The 15809-nt window shown below is 40.9% G+C and overlaps 1 protein-coding gene across 1 annotated transcript in view; it reads left to right on the top strand.

Moving 5' to 3' along the window:
- Positions 1–15809, top strand: part of LOC132406568 (mucin-3B-like) — a 186442-nt gene that overhangs the window by 98270 nt on the left and 72363 nt on the right. Inside the window, exons 140-163 of the mRNA XM_059992390.1 lie at positions 152–300; positions 386–453; positions 604–773; positions 2275–2423; positions 2509–2576; positions 2727–2896; positions 4398–4546; positions 4632–4699; positions 4850–5019; positions 6521–6669; positions 6755–6822; positions 6973–7142; positions 8644–8792; positions 8878–8945; positions 9096–9265; positions 10768–10916; positions 11002–11069; positions 11220–11389; positions 12892–13040; positions 13126–13193; positions 13344–13513; positions 15015–15163; positions 15249–15316; positions 15467–15636. Coding sequence (XP_059848373.1) covers positions 152–300; positions 386–453; positions 604–773; positions 2275–2423; positions 2509–2576; positions 2727–2896; positions 4398–4546; positions 4632–4699; positions 4850–5019; positions 6521–6669; positions 6755–6822; positions 6973–7142; positions 8644–8792; positions 8878–8945; positions 9096–9265; positions 10768–10916; positions 11002–11069; positions 11220–11389; positions 12892–13040; positions 13126–13193; positions 13344–13513; positions 15015–15163; positions 15249–15316; positions 15467–15636 — 3096 coding nt within the window. The remainder of the gene's footprint in view (positions 1–151; positions 301–385; positions 454–603; positions 774–2274; positions 2424–2508; positions 2577–2726; positions 2897–4397; positions 4547–4631; positions 4700–4849; positions 5020–6520; positions 6670–6754; positions 6823–6972; positions 7143–8643; positions 8793–8877; positions 8946–9095; positions 9266–10767; positions 10917–11001; positions 11070–11219; positions 11390–12891; positions 13041–13125; positions 13194–13343; positions 13514–15014; positions 15164–15248; positions 15317–15466; positions 15637–15809) is intronic.

Genomic DNA, 15809 nt, shown 5'->3' with positions numbered 1-15809 from the left:
CCCTTCCTTCACAAGGTCCAACAGCATCAGCAATGTTCCAATATTTCAAATCTTGGCTAATCTTTCTTTCAGCTATGTGATACTAGTAAGATAACAACACTGTATTTTTCAAGTCACTGACATTTTTTCCAATTTTCCATATCGTCTGCAGCACCAACACAGACCACGCCTTCAGCTTTGGAAGGAGTCGCTTTTGATTTTAACGTCACCTTCATTGCAACTAATTTGCGCCCGGCGCCCGAATTGCAAGATCCCAATTCTCAAATCTTCAAATCTGCAGCAAGTAATATTACTTCCCAGGTCAGTAGACTAATTAACAATCCATACATGGGTTAATTATTGCTCAGTTACTTTATCTAAATCTCCAATTCCTCCTTCTCCACAGCTCAATAACGTCTTTGGTAGCAGCAATATCAACAAGACATTCATCAGCTGCAGTGTTCTCTCATTCAGGTGAGTAATTAAGTTATAATCACCAGGATTAATATTTCATTTAAGATTGCTTGAAAATATTCCGGGCTAGTATCTGCAAAACCATTGCCGTGTTTTCAGTAACGGTACAAGTCACTGTGTGACTTCAAAGTCTTTCCATCTTTTCCACAGCATGGTCAACGGACAGGACACCAGAGTGTTTGCAAACTGCTCTTTCAGAAATGACTCAGACCCTAAGGAAGTTAACCGTGTCACTGTGTACCATGTGTTCAGAAACCAGACAAATGGCATCACCACCTTACCACCATATTCACTGGACAGTAACAGCCTCTATGTGAACGGTATTTATCACAGACAGCTATATGCTATTCTCTGCTGTTTTATGACATAAATCTGATGAAATATTAAAGCCTTCATGAAAATGTTCAGTTTTATTCATCAACTAATGGCAGCATTTCATCTAATATATCATGCCTTTTCAATTTTTCAGATTACCATGAACGCACACCAACAACCAGTGAGTACTGATTCTGCCTCCTCAACTTTTCCTTTCTTTACAGCGAATAACAGCAATGAATTATTTGTATTAAATACATGCAAAATATTATGCAATGCAGTCTCCGTATCGGTGAAGTAGTGACGGACGGGAATAGTGTGGCCACAAATGGAGCTTACTCAACAGAACGGTTGATGACAACAACAGGCTGTGCTGCCCACATCCTTGTAATACTGGGGATACCCAGAGTAAATCAGAGCAGAGTTTTGCCAGGAGATTCCACTGGACTAGCACTAGAGGTCAGGGGTTAAAGGAAATTGGTGCAATGATGAAGGGCAACATGAGGAGAAGCTCTTCGCTCCGAGTGTTGATTAAGACTCATACAAACGGTCAACGGAAGCAGCAGAAGCCAGTTTCATTTCAGCATTTAAGATAAATATGCTTAGATAGGTGGAAAGGAGGACTATGGACGACATTAATCTGGGTGTAGGGCAATGAAATTTGGCAGGTTATTACTTTGACACCCTGGAGATGGATCAAAGCACCTGTTTCTGGGCAGCACTACTCTACGAATTAATACCTCTGCCTTCTATTGTAATTAAACAGCTAATTAATTTCCCATCGACCCATCGTCTACATCCGCCATTTCCTCTACATTCATGTACCCATCTGAGTGCTTCTTGAAAGTCCCTTGTCACATTCGATACCCACTACCATCTCGATCCGAACCCTCTAGGCAACTAACAATCCCTTTACATCAAATAAAACGCTTGTTCTGTGCATAACAAAGTCTTACCATACACATCTCCTTTACAATTATCCGCTCTCACCTGTAATTAAGGAACTTTTCTACTGGACATTTTGACCTTAACAACACCCTCGGCATCCATGCTTTCATTCCACCGTTAGCCACACAATCCATCATAGCGCTTTGAATTTCTGCAGATTAGAACTGGAAAGGAAATTTGGGGAAATGCACAGGAAATCAGCAGATCTGTAGTTTGTTGCAATGTTGCCACAGCTGTGTCGGCCTCTCGAGTTTGGACTATCATTCACTAATCCTGACGGAATCACATTTATTCTTTCCTCCGACTCTCATCAAATGAACCCAGCTTCTCAAACTCCCGACTCACAGGGGCTGTTCACAGCAGCCACATCACCTATAACCTTTCATTATTGATTCAAGTCGAAAACTCCCTTCCTTCACAAGGTCCAACAGCATCAGCAATGTTCCAATATTTCAAATCTTGGCTAATCTTTCTTTCAGCTATGTGATACTAGTAAGATAACAACACTGTATTTTTCAAGTCACTGACATTTTTTCCAATTTTCCATATCATCTGCAGCACCAACACAGACCACGCCCTCAGCTTTGGAAGGAGTTGCTTTTGATTTTAACGTCACTTTCATTGCAACTAATTTGCACCCGGCGCCCGAATTGCAAGATCCCAATTCTCAAATCTTCAAATCTGCAGCAAGTAATATTACTTCCCAGGTCAGTAGACTAATTAACAATCCATACATGGGTTAATTATTGCTCAGTTACTTTATCTAAATCTCCAATTCCTCCTTCTCCACAGCTCAATAACGTCTTTGGTAGCAGCAATATCAACAAGACATTCATCAGCTGCAGTGTTCTCTCATTCAGGTGAGTAATTAAGTTATAATCACCAGGATTAATATTTCATTTAAGATTGCTTGAAAATATTCCGGGCTAGTATCTGCAAAACCATTGCCGTGTTTTCAGTAACGGTACAAGTCACTGTGTGACTTCAAAGTCTTTCCATCTTTTCCACAGCATGGTCAACGGACAGGACACCAGAGTGTTTGCAAACTGCTCTTTCAGAAATGACTCAGACCCTAAGGAAGTTAACCGTGTCACTGTGTACCATGTGTTCAGAAACCAGACAAATGGCATCACCACCTTACCACCATATTCACTGGACAGTAACAGCCTCTATGTGAACGGTATTTATCACAGACAGCTATATGCTATTCTCTGCTGTTTTATGACATAAATCTGATGAAATATTAAAGCCTTCATGAAAATGTTCAGTTTTATTCATCAACTAATGGCAGCATTTCATCTAATATATCATGCCTTTTCAATTTTTCAGATTACCATGAACGCACACCAACAACCAGTGAGTACTGATTCTGCCTCCTCAACTTTTCCTTTCTTTACAGCGAATAACAGCAATGAATTATTTGTATTAAATACATGCAAAATATTATGCAATGCAGTCTCCGTATCGGTGAAGTAGTGACGGACGGGAATAGTGTGGCCACAAATGGAGCTTACTCAACAGAACGGTTGATGACAACAACAGGCTGTGCTGCCCACATCCTTGTAATACTGGGGATACCCAGAGTAAATCAGAGCAGAGTTTTGCCAGGAGATTCCACTGGACTAGCACTAGAGGTCAGGGGTTAAAGGAAATTGGTGCAATGATGAAGGGCAACATGAGGAGAAGCTCTTCGCTCCGAGTGTTGATTAAGACTCATACAAACGGTCAACGGAAGCAGCAGAAGCCAGTTTCATTTCAGCATTTAAGATAAATATGCTTAGATAGGTGGAAAGGAGGACTATGGACGACATTAATCTGGGTGTAGGGCAATGAAATTTGGCAGGTTATTACTTTGACACCCTGGAGATGGATCAAAGCACCTGTTTCTGGGCAGCACTACTCTACGAATTAATACCTCTGCCTTCTATTGTAATTAAACAGCTAATTAATTTCCCATCGACCCATCGTCTACATCCGCCATTTCCTCTACATTCATGTACCCATCTGAGTGCTTCTTGAAAGTCCCTTGTCACATTCGATACCCACTACCATCTCGATCAGAACCCTCTAGGCAACTAACAATCCCTTTACATCAAATAAAACGCTTGTTCTGTGCATAACAAAGTCTTACCATACACATCTCCTTTACAATTATCCGCTCTCACCTGTAATTAAGGAACTTTTCTACTGGACATTTTGACCTTAACAACACCCTCGGCATCCATGCTTTCATTCCACCGTTAGCCACACAATCCATCATAGCGCTTTGAATTTCTGCAGATTAGAACTGGAAAGGAAATTTGGGGAAATGCACAGGAAATCAGCAGATCTGTAGTTTGTTGCAATGTTGCCACAGCTGTGTCGGCCTCTCGAGTTTGGACTATCATTCACTAATCCTGACGGAATCACATTTATTCTTTCCTCCGACTCTCATCAAATGAACCCAGCTTCTCAAACTCCCGACTCACAGGGGCTGTTCACAGCAGCCACATCACCTATAACCTTTCATTATTGATTCAAGTCGAAAACTCCCTTCCTTCACAAGGTCCAACAGCATCAGCAATGTTCCAATATTTCAAATCTTGGCTAATCTTTCTTTCAGCTATGTGATACTAGTAAGATAACAACACTGTATTTTTCAAGTCACTGACATTTTTTCCAATTTTCCATATCGTCTGCAGCACCAACACAGACCACGCCTTCAGCTTTGGAAGGAGTCGCTTTTGATTTTAACGTCACCTTCATTGCAACTAATTTGCGCCCGGCGCCCGAATTGCAAGATCCCAATTCTCAAATCTTCAAATCTGCAGCAAGTAATATTACTTCCCAGGTCAGTAGACTAATTAACAATCCATACATGGGTTAATTATTGCTCAGTTACTTTATCTAAATCTCCAATTCCTCCTTCTCCACAGCTCAATAACGTCTTTGGTAGCAGCAATATCAACAAGACATTCATCAGCTGCAGTGTTCTCTCATTCAGGTGAGTAATTAAGTTATAATCACCAGGATTAATATTTCATTTAAGATTGCTTGAAAATATTCCGGGCTAGTATCTGCAAAACCATTGCCGTGTTTTCAGTAACGGTACAAGTCACTGTGTGACTTCAAAGTCTTTCCATCTTTTCCACAGCATGGTCAACGGACAGGACACCAGAGTGTTTGCAAACTGCTCTTTCAGAAATGACTCAGACCCTAAGGAAGTTAACCGTGTCACTGTGTACCATGTGTTCAGAAACCAGACAAATGGCATCACCACCTTACCACCATATTCACTGGACAGTAACAGCCTCTATGTGAACGGTATTTATCACAGACAGCTATATGCTATTCTCTGCTGTTTTATGACATAAATCTGATGAAATATTAAAGCCTTCATGAAAATGTTCAGTTTTATTCATCAACTAATGGCAGCATTTCATCTAATATATCATGCCTTTTCAATTTTTCAGATTACCATGAACGCACACCAACAACCAGTGAGTACTGATTCTGCCTCCTCAACTTTTCCTTTCTTTACAGCGAATAACAGCAATGAATTATTTGTATTAAATACATGCAAAATATTATGCAATGCAGTCTCCGTATCGGTGAAGTAGTGACGGACGGGAATAGTGTGGCCACAAATGGAGCTTACTCAACAGAACGGTTGATGACAACAACAGGCTGTGCTGCCCACATCCTTGTAATACTGGGGATACCCAGAGTAAATCAGAGCAGAGTTTTGCCATGAGATTCCATTGGACTAGCACTAGAGGTCAGGGGTTAAAGGAAATTGGTGCAATGATGAAGGGCAACATGAGGAGAAGCTCTTCGCTCCGAGTGTTGATTAAGACTCATACAAACGGTCAACGGAAGCAGCAGAAGCCAGTTTCATTTCAGCATTTAAGATAAATATGCTTAGATAGGTGGAAAGGAGGACTATGGACGACATTAATCTGGGTGTAGGGCAATGAAATTTGGCAGGTTATTACTTTGACACCCTGGAGATGGATCAAAGCACCTGTTTCTGGGCAGCACTACTCTACGAATTAATACCTCTGCCTTCTATTGTAATTAAACAGCTAATTAATTTCCCATCGACCCATCGTCTACATCCGCCATTTCCTCTACATTCATGTACCCATCTGAGTGCTTCTTGAAAGTCCCTTGTCACATTCGATACCCACTACCATCTCGATCAGAACCCTCTAGGCAACTAACAATCCCTTTACATCAAATAAAACGCTTGTTCTGTGCATAACAAAGTCTTACCATACACATCTCCTTTACAATTATCCGCTCTCACCTGTAATTAAGGAACTTTTCTACTGGACATTTTGACCTTAACAACACCCTCGGCATCCATGCTTTCATTCCACCGTTAGCCACACAATCCATCATAGCGCTTTGAATTTCTGCAGATTAGAACTGGAAAGGAAATTTGGGGAAATGCACAGGAAATCAGCAGATCTGTAGTTTGTTGCAATGTTGCCACAGCTGTGTCGGCCTCTCGAGTTTGGACTATCATTCACTAATCCTGACGGAATCACATTTATTCTTTCCTACGACTCTCATCAAATGAACCCAGCTTCTCAAACTCCCGACTCACAGGGGCTGTTCACAGCAGCCACATCACCTATAACCTTTCATTATTGATTCAAGTCGAAAACTCCCTTCTTTCACAAGGTCCAACAGCAACAGCAATGTTCCAATATTTCAAATCTTGGCTAATCTTTCTTTCAGCTATGTGATACTAGTAAGATAACAACACTGTATTTTTCAAGTCACTGACATTTTTTCCAATTTTCCATATCATCTGCAGCACCAACACAGACCACGCCTTCAGCTTTGGAAGGAGTCGCTTTTGATTTTAACGTCACCTTCATTGCAACTAATTTGCGCCCGGCGCCCGAATTGCAAGATCCCAATTCTCAAATCTTCAAATCTGCAGCAAGTAATATTACTTCCCAGGTCAGTAGACTAATTAACAATCCATACATGGGTTAATTATTGCTCAGTTACTTTATCTAAATCTCCAATTCCTCCTTCTCCACAGCTCAATAACGTCTTTGGTAGCAGCAATATCAACAAGACATTCATCAGCTGCAGTGTTCTCTCATTCAGGTGAGTAATTAAGTTATAATCACCAGGATTAATATTTCATTTAAGATTGCTTGAAAATATTCCGGGCAAGTATCTGCAAAACCATTGCCGTGTTTTCAGTAACGGTACAAGTCACTGTGTGACTTCAAAGTCTTTCCATCTTTTCCACAGCATGGTCAACGGACAGGACACCAGATTGTTTGCAAACTGCTCTTTCAGAAATGACTCAGAACCTAAGGAAGTTAACCGTGTCACTGTGTACCATGTGTTCAGAAACCAGACAAATGGCATCACCACCTTACCACCATATTCACTGGACAGTAACAGCCTCTATGTGAACGGTATTTATCACAGACAGCTATATGCTATTCTCTGCTGTTTTATGACATAAATCTGATGAAATATTAAAGCCTTCATGAAAATGTTCAGTTTTATTCATCAACTAATGGCAGCATTTCATCTAATATATCATGCCTTTTCAATTTTTCAGATTACCATGAACGCACACCAACAACCAGTGAGTACTGATTCTGCCTCCTCAACTTTTCCTTTCTTTACAGCGAATAACAGCAATGAATTATTTGTATTAAATACATGCAAAATATTATGCAATGCAGTCTCCATATCGGTGAAGTAGTGACGGACGGGAATAGTGTGGCCACAAATGGAGCTTACTCAACAGAACGGTTGATGACAACAACAGGCTGTGCTGCCCACATCCTTGTAATACTGGGGATACCCAGAGTAAATCAGAGCAGAGTTTTGCCATGAGATTCCATTGGACTAGCACTAGAGGTCAGGGGTTAAAGGAAATTGGTGCAATGATGAAGGGCAACATGAGGAGAAGCTCTTCGCTCCGAGTGTTGATTAAGACTGGTACAAACTGTCAACGGAAGCAGCAGAAGCCAGTTTCATTTCAGCATTTAAGATAAATATGCTTAGATAGGTGGAAAGGAGGAATATGGACGACATTAATCTGGGTGTAGGGCAATGAAATTTGGCAGGTTAATACTTTGACACGCTGGAGATGGATCAAAGCACCTGTTTCTGGGCAGCACTACTCTACGAATTAATACCTCTGCCTTCTATTGTAATTAAACAGCTAATTAATTTCCCATCGACCCATCGTCAACATCCGCCATTTCCTCTACATTCATGTACCCATCTGAGTGCTTCTTGAAAGTCCCTTGTCACATTCGATACCCACTACCATCTCGATCAGAACCCTCTAGGCAACTAACAATCCCTTTACATCAAATAAAACGCTTGTTCTGTGCATAACAAAGTCTTACCATACACATCTCCTTTACAATTATCCGCTCTCACCTGTAATTAAGGAACTTTTCTACTGGACATTTTGACCTTAACAACACCCTCGGCATCCATGCTTTCATTCCACCGTTAGCCACACAATCCATCATAGCGCTTTGAATTTCTGCAGATTAGAACTGGAAAGGAAATTTGGGGAAATGCACAGGAAATCAGCAGATCTGTAGTTTGTTGCAATGTTGCCACAGCTGTGTCGGCCTCTCGAGTTTGGACTATCATTCACTAATCCTGACGGAATCACATTTATTCTTTCCTACGACTCTCATCAAATGAACCCAGCTTCTCAAACTCCCGACTCACAGGGGCTGTTCACAGCAGCCACATCACCTATAACCTTTCATTATTGATTCAAGTCGAAAACTCCCTTCCTTCACAAGGTCCAACAGCATCAGCAATGTTCCAATATTTCAAATCTTGGCTAATCTTTCTTTCAGCTATGTGATACTAGTAAGATAACAACACTGTATTTTTCAAGTCACTGACATTTTTTCCAATTTTCCATATCATCTGCAGCACCAACACAGACCACGCCTTCAGCTTTGGAAGGAGTCGCTTTTGATTTTAACGTCACCTTCATTGCAACTAATTTGCGCCCGGCGCCCGAATTGCAAGATCCCAATTCTCAAATCTTCAAATCTGCAGCAAGTAATATTACTTCCCAGGTCAGTAGACTAATTAACAATCCATACATGGGTTAATTATTGCTCAGTTACTTTATCTAAATCTCCAATTCCTCCTTCTCCACAGCTCAATAACGTCTTTGGTAGCAGCAATATCAACAAGACATTCATCAGCTGCAGTGTTCTCTCATTCAGGTGAGTAATTAAGTTATAATCACCAGGATTAATATTTCATTTAAGATTGCTTGAAAATATTCCGGGCTAGTATCTGCAAAACCATTGCCGTGTTTTCAGTAACGGTACAAGTCACTGTGTGACTTCAAAGTCTTTCCATCTTTTCCACAGCATGGTCAACGGACAGGACACCAGAGTGTTTGCAAACTGCTCTTTCAGAAATGACTCAGACCCTAAGGAAGTTAACCGTGTCACTGTGTACCATGTGTTCAGAAACCAGACAAATGGCATCACCACCTTACCACCATATTCACTGGACAGTAACAGCCTCTATGTGAACGGTATTTATCACAGACAACTATATGCTATTCTCTGCTGTTTTATGACATAAATCTGATGAAATATTAAAGCCTTCATGAAAATGTTCAGTTTTATTCATCAACTAATGGCAGCATTTCATCTAATATATCATGCCTTTTCAATTTTTCAGATTACCATGAACGCACACCAACAACCAGTGAGTACTGATTCTGCCTCCTCAACTTTTCCTTTCTTTACAGCGAATAACAGCAATGAATTATTTGTATTAAATACATGCAAAATATTATGCAATGCAGTCTCCGTATCCGTGAAGTAGTGACGGACGGGAATAGTGTGGCCACAAATGGAGCTTACTTAACAGAACGGTTGATGACAACAACAGGCTGTGCTGCCCACATCCTTGTACTACTGGGGATACCCAGAGTAAATCAGAGCAGAGTTTTGCCATGAGATTCCACTGGACTAGCACTAGAGGTCAGGGGTTAAAGGAAATTGGTGCAATGATGAAGGGCAACATGAGGAGAAGCTCTTCGCTCCGAGTGTTGATTAAGACTGGTACAAACGGTCAACGGAAGCAGCAGAAGCCAGTTTCATTTCAGCATTTAAGATAAATATGCTTAGATAGGTGGAAAGGAGGAATATGGACGACATTAATCTGGGTGTAGGGCAATGAAATTTGGCAGGTTAATACTTTGACACGCTGGAGATGGATCAAAGCACCTGTTTCTGGGCAGCACTACTCTACGAATTAATACCTCTGCCTTCTATTGTAATTAAACAGCTAATTAATTTCCCATCGACCCATCGTCAACATCCGCCATTTCATCTACATTCATGTACCCATCTGAGTGCTTCTTGAAAGTCCCTTTTCACATTTGATACCCACTACCATTTCGATCAGAACCCTCTAGGCAACTAACACTCCCTTTACATCAAATAAAACGCTTGTTCTGTGCATAACAAAGTCTTACCATACACATCTCCTTTACAGTTATCCGCTCTCACCTGGAGTTAAGGAACTTTTCTACTGGACATTTTGACCTTAACAACACCCTCGGCATCCATGCTTTCATTGCACAGTTAGCCACACAATCCATCATAGCGCTTTGAATTTCTGCAGATTAGAACTGGAAAGGAAATTTGGGGAAATGCACAGGAAATCAGCAGATCTGTAGCTTGTTGCAATGTTGCCACAGCTGTGTCGGCCTCTCGAGTTTGGACGATCATTCACTAATCCTGACGGAATCACATTTATTTTTTCCTCCGTAATCTCATCAAATGAAACCAGCTTCTCAAACTCCCGACTCACAGGGGCTGTTCACAGCAGCCACATCACCTATACCCTTTCATTATTGATTCAAGTCGAAAACTCCTTTCCTTCACAAGGTCCAACAGCATCAACAATGTTCCAATATTTCAAATCTTGGCTAATCTTTCTTTCAGCTATGTGATACAAGTAAGATAACAACACTGTATTTTTCAAGTCACTGACATTTTTTCCAATTTTCCATATCATCTGCAGCACCAACACAGACCACGCCCTCAGGTTTGGAAGGAGTCGCTTTTGATTTTAACGTCACCTTCATTGCAACTAATTTGCGCCCGGCGCCCGAATTGCAAGATCCCAATTCTCAAATCTTCAAATCTGCAGCAAGCAATATTACTTCCCAGGTCAGTAGACTAATTAACAATCCATACATGGGTTAATTATTGCTCAGTTACTTTATCTAAATCTCCAATTCCTCCTTCTCCACAGCTCAATAACGTCTTTGGTAGCAGCAATATCAACAAGACATTCATCAGCTGCAGTGTTCTCTCATTCAGGTGAGTAATTAAGTTATAATCACCAGGATTAATATTTCATTTAAGATTGCTTGAAAATATTCCGGGCTAGTATCTGCAAAACCATTGCCGTGTTTTCAGTAACGGTACAAGTCACTGTGTGACTTCAAAGTCTTTCCATCTTTTCCACAGCATGGTCAACGGACAGGACACCAGAGTGTTTGCAAACTGCTCTTTCAGAAATGACTCAGACCCTAAGGAAGTTAACCGTGTCACTGTGTACCATGTGTTCAGAAACCAGACAAATGGCATCACCACCTTACCACCATATTCACTGGACAGTAACAGCCTCTATGTGAACGGTATTTATCACAGACAGCTATATGCTATTCTCTGCTGTTTTATGACATAAATCTGATGAAATATTAAAGCCTTCATGAAAATGTTCAGTTTTATTCATCAACTAATGGCAGCATTTCATCTAATATATCATGCCTTTTCAATTTTTCAGATTACCATGAACGCACACCAACAACCAGTGAGTACTGATTCTGCCTCCTCAACTTTTCCTTTCTTTACAGCGAATAACAGCAATGAATTATTTGTATTAAATACATGCAAAATATTATGCAATGCAGTCTCCGTATCGGTGAAGTAGTGACGGACGGGAATAGTGTGGCCACAAATGGAGCTTACTCAACAGAACGGTTGATGACAACAACAGGCTGTGCTGCCCACATCCTTGTACTACTGGGGATACCCAGAGTAAATCAGAGCAGAGTTTTGCCAGGAGATTCCACTGGACTAGCACTAGAGGTCAGGGGTTAAAGGAAATTGGTGCAATGTTGAATGGCAACATGAGGAGAAACTCTTCGCTCCGAGTGTTGATTAAGACTGGTAGAAACGGTCAACGGAAGCAGCAGAAGCCAGTTTCATTTCAGCATTTAAGATAAATATGCTTAGATAGGTGGAAAGGAGGAATATGGACGACATTAATCTGGGTGTAGGGCAATGAAATTTGGCAGGTTAATACTTTGACACGCTGGAGATGGATCAAAGCACCTGTTTCTGGGCAGCACTACTCTACGAATTAATACCTCTGCCTTCTATTGTAATTAAACAGCTAATTAATTTCCCATCGACCCATCGTCAACATCCGCCATTTCCTCTACATTCATGTACCCATCTGAGTGCTTCTTGAAAGTCCCTTGTCACATTCGATACCCACTACCATCTCGATCAGAACCCTCTAGGCAACTAACACTCCCTTTACATCAAATAAAACGCTTGTTCTGTGCATAACATATTCTTACCATACACACCTCCTTTACAGTTATCCGCTCTCACCAGGAATTAAGGAACTTTTCTACTGGATATTTTGACCGTAACAACACCCTCGGCATCCATGCTTTCATTGCACAGTTAGCCACACAATCCATCATAGCGCTTTGAATTTCTGCAGATTAGAACTGGAAAGGAAATTTGGGGAAATGCACAGGAAATCAGCAGATCTGTAGTTTGTTGCAATGTTGCCACAGCTGTGTCGGCCTCTCGAGTTTGGACTATCATTCACTAACCCTGACGGAATCACATTTATTCTTTTCTCCGTAATCTCATCAAATGAACCCAGCTTCTCAAACTCCCGACTCACAGGGGCTGTTCACAGCAGCCACATCACCTATACCCTTTCATTATTGATTCAAGTCGAAAACTCCTTTCCTTCACAAGGTCCAACAGCATCAGGAATGTTCCAATATTTCAAATCTTGGCTAATCTTTCTTTCAGCTATGTGATACAAGTAAGATAACAACACTGTATTTTTCAAGTCACTGACATTTTTTCCAATTTTCCATATCATCTGCAGCACCAACACAGACCACGCCTTCAGCTTTAGAAGGAGTCGCTTTTGATTTTAACGTCACCTTCATTGCAACTAATTTGCGCCCGGCGCCCGAATTGCAAGATCCCAATTCTCAAATCTTCAAATCTGCAGCAAGCAATATTACTTCCCAGGTCAGTAGACTAATTAACAATCCATACATGGGTTAATTATTGCTCAGTTACTTTATCTAAATCTCCAATTCCTCCTTCTCCACAGCTCAATAACGTCTTTGGTAGCAGCAATATCAACAAGACATTCATCAGCTGCAGTGTTCTCTCATTCAGGTGAGTAATTAAGTTATAATCACCAGGATTAATATTTCATTTAAGATTGCTTGAAAATATTCCGGGCTAGTATCTGCAAAACCATTGCCGTGTTTTCAGTAACGGTACAAGTCACTGTGTGACTTCAAAGTCTTTCCATCTTTTCCACAGCATGGTCAACGGACAGGACACCAGAGTGTTTGCAAACTGCTCTTTCAGAAATGACTCAGACCCTAAGGAAGTTAACCGTGTCACTGTGTACCATGTGTTCAGAAACCAGACAAATGGCATCACCACCTTACCACCATATTCACTGGACAGTAACAGCCTCTATGTGAACGGTATTTATCACAGACAACTATATGCTATTCTCTGCTGTTTTATGACATAAATCTGATGAAATATTAAAGCCTTCATGAAAATGTTCAGTTTTATTCATCAACTAATGGCAGCATTTCATCTAATATATCATGCCTTTTCAATTTTTCAGATTACCATGAACGCACACCAACAACCAGTGAGTACTGATTCTGCCTCCTCAACTTTTCCTTTCTTTACAGCGAATAACAGCAATGAATTATTTGTATTAAATACATGCAAAATATTATGCAATGCAGTCTCCGTATCCGTGAAGTAGTGACGGACGGGAATAGTGTGGCCACAAATGGAGCTTACTTAACAGAACGGTTGATGACAACAACAGGCTGTGCTGCCCACATCCTTGTACTACTGGGGATACCCAGAGTAAATCAGAGCAGAGTTTTGCCATGAGATTCCACTGGACTAGCACTAGAGGTCAGGGGTTAAAGGAAATTGGTGCAATGATGAAGGGCAACATGAGGAGAAGCTCTTCGCTCCGAGTGTTGATTAAGACTGGTACAAACGGTCAACGGAAGCAGCAGAAGCCAGTTTCATTTCAGCATTTAAGATAAATATGCTTAGATAGGTGGAAAGGAGGAATATGGACGACATTAATCTGGGTGTAGGGCAATGAAATTTGGCAGGTTAATACTTTGACACGCTGGAGATGGATCAAAGCACCTGTTTCTGGGCAGCACTACTCTACGAATTAATACCTCTGCCTTCCATTGTAATTAAACAGCTAATTAATTTCCCATCGACCCATCGTCAACATCCGCCATTTCATCTACATTCATGTACCCATCTGAGTGCTTCTTGAAAGTCCCTTGTCACATTTGATACCCACTACCATTTCGATCAGAACCCTCTAGGCAACTAACACTCCCTTTACATCAAATAAAACGCTTGTTCTGTGCATAACAAAGTCTTACCATACACACCTCCTTTACAGTTATCCGCTCTCACCTGGAGTTAAGGAACTTTTCTACTGGACATTTTGACCGTAACAACACCCTCGGCATCCATGCTTTCATTGCACAGTTAGCCACACAATCCATCATAGCGCTTTGAATTTCTGCAGATTAGAACTGGAAAGGAAATTTGGTGAAATGCACAGGAAATCAGCAGATCTGTAGTTTGTTGCAATGTTGCCACAGCTGTGTCGGCCTCTCGAGTTTGGACGATCATTCACTAACCCTGACAGAATCACATTTATTCTTTCCTCCGAGTCTCATCAAATGAACCCAGCTTCTCAAACTCCCGACTCACAGGGGCTGTTCACAGCAGCCACATCACCTATACCCTTTCATTATTGATTCAAGTCGAAAACTCCTTTCCTTCACAAGGTCCAACAGCATCAGCAATGTTCCAATATTTCAAATCTTGGCTAATCTGTCTTTCAGCTATGTGATACAAGTAAGATAACAGCACTGTATTTTTCAAGTCACTGACATTTTTTCCAATTTTCCATATCATCTGCAGCACCAACACAGACCACGCCTTCAGCTTTGGAAGGAGTCGCTTTTGATTTTAACGTCACCTTCATTGCAACTAATTTGCGCCCGGCGCCCGAATTGCAAGATCCCAATTCTCAAATCTTCAAATCTGCAGCAAGTAATATTACTTCCCAGGTCAGTAGACTAATTAACAATCCATACATGGGTTAATTATTGCTCAGTTACTTTATCTAAATCTCCAATTCCTCCTTCTCCACAGCTCAATAACGTCTTTGGTAGCAGCAATATCAACAAGACATTCATCAGCTGCAGTGTTCTCTCATTCAGGTGAGTAATTAAGTTATAATCACCAGGATTAATATTTCATTTAAGATTGCTTGAAAATATTCCGGGCTAGTATCTGCAAAACCATTGCCGTGTTTTCAGTAACGGTACAAGTCACTGTGTGACTTCAAAGTCTTTCCATCTTTTCCACAGCATGGTCAACGGACAGGACACCAGAGTGTTTGCAAACTGCTCTTTCAGAAATGACTCAGACCCTAAGGAAGTTAACCGTGTCACTGTGTACCATGTGTTCAGAAACCAGACAAATGGCATCACCACCTTACCACCATATTCACTGGACAGTAACAGCCTCTATGTGAACGGTATTTATCACAGACAACTATATGCTATTCTCTGCTGTTTTATGACATAAATCTGATGAAATATTAAAGCCTTCATGAAAATGTTCAGTTTTATTCATCAACTAATGGCAGCATTTCATCTAATATATCATGCCTTTTCAATTTTTCAGATTACCATGAACGCACACCAACAA

The sequence above is a fragment of the Hypanus sabinus genome, chromosome 16 (assembly GCF_030144855.1).
Source record: "Hypanus sabinus isolate sHypSab1 chromosome 16, sHypSab1.hap1, whole genome shotgun sequence".
Classification (NCBI taxonomy): domain Eukaryota; kingdom Metazoa; phylum Chordata; class Chondrichthyes; order Myliobatiformes; family Dasyatidae; genus Hypanus; species Hypanus sabinus.
This window is presented reverse-complemented; position numbering and strand designations above follow the sequence as displayed.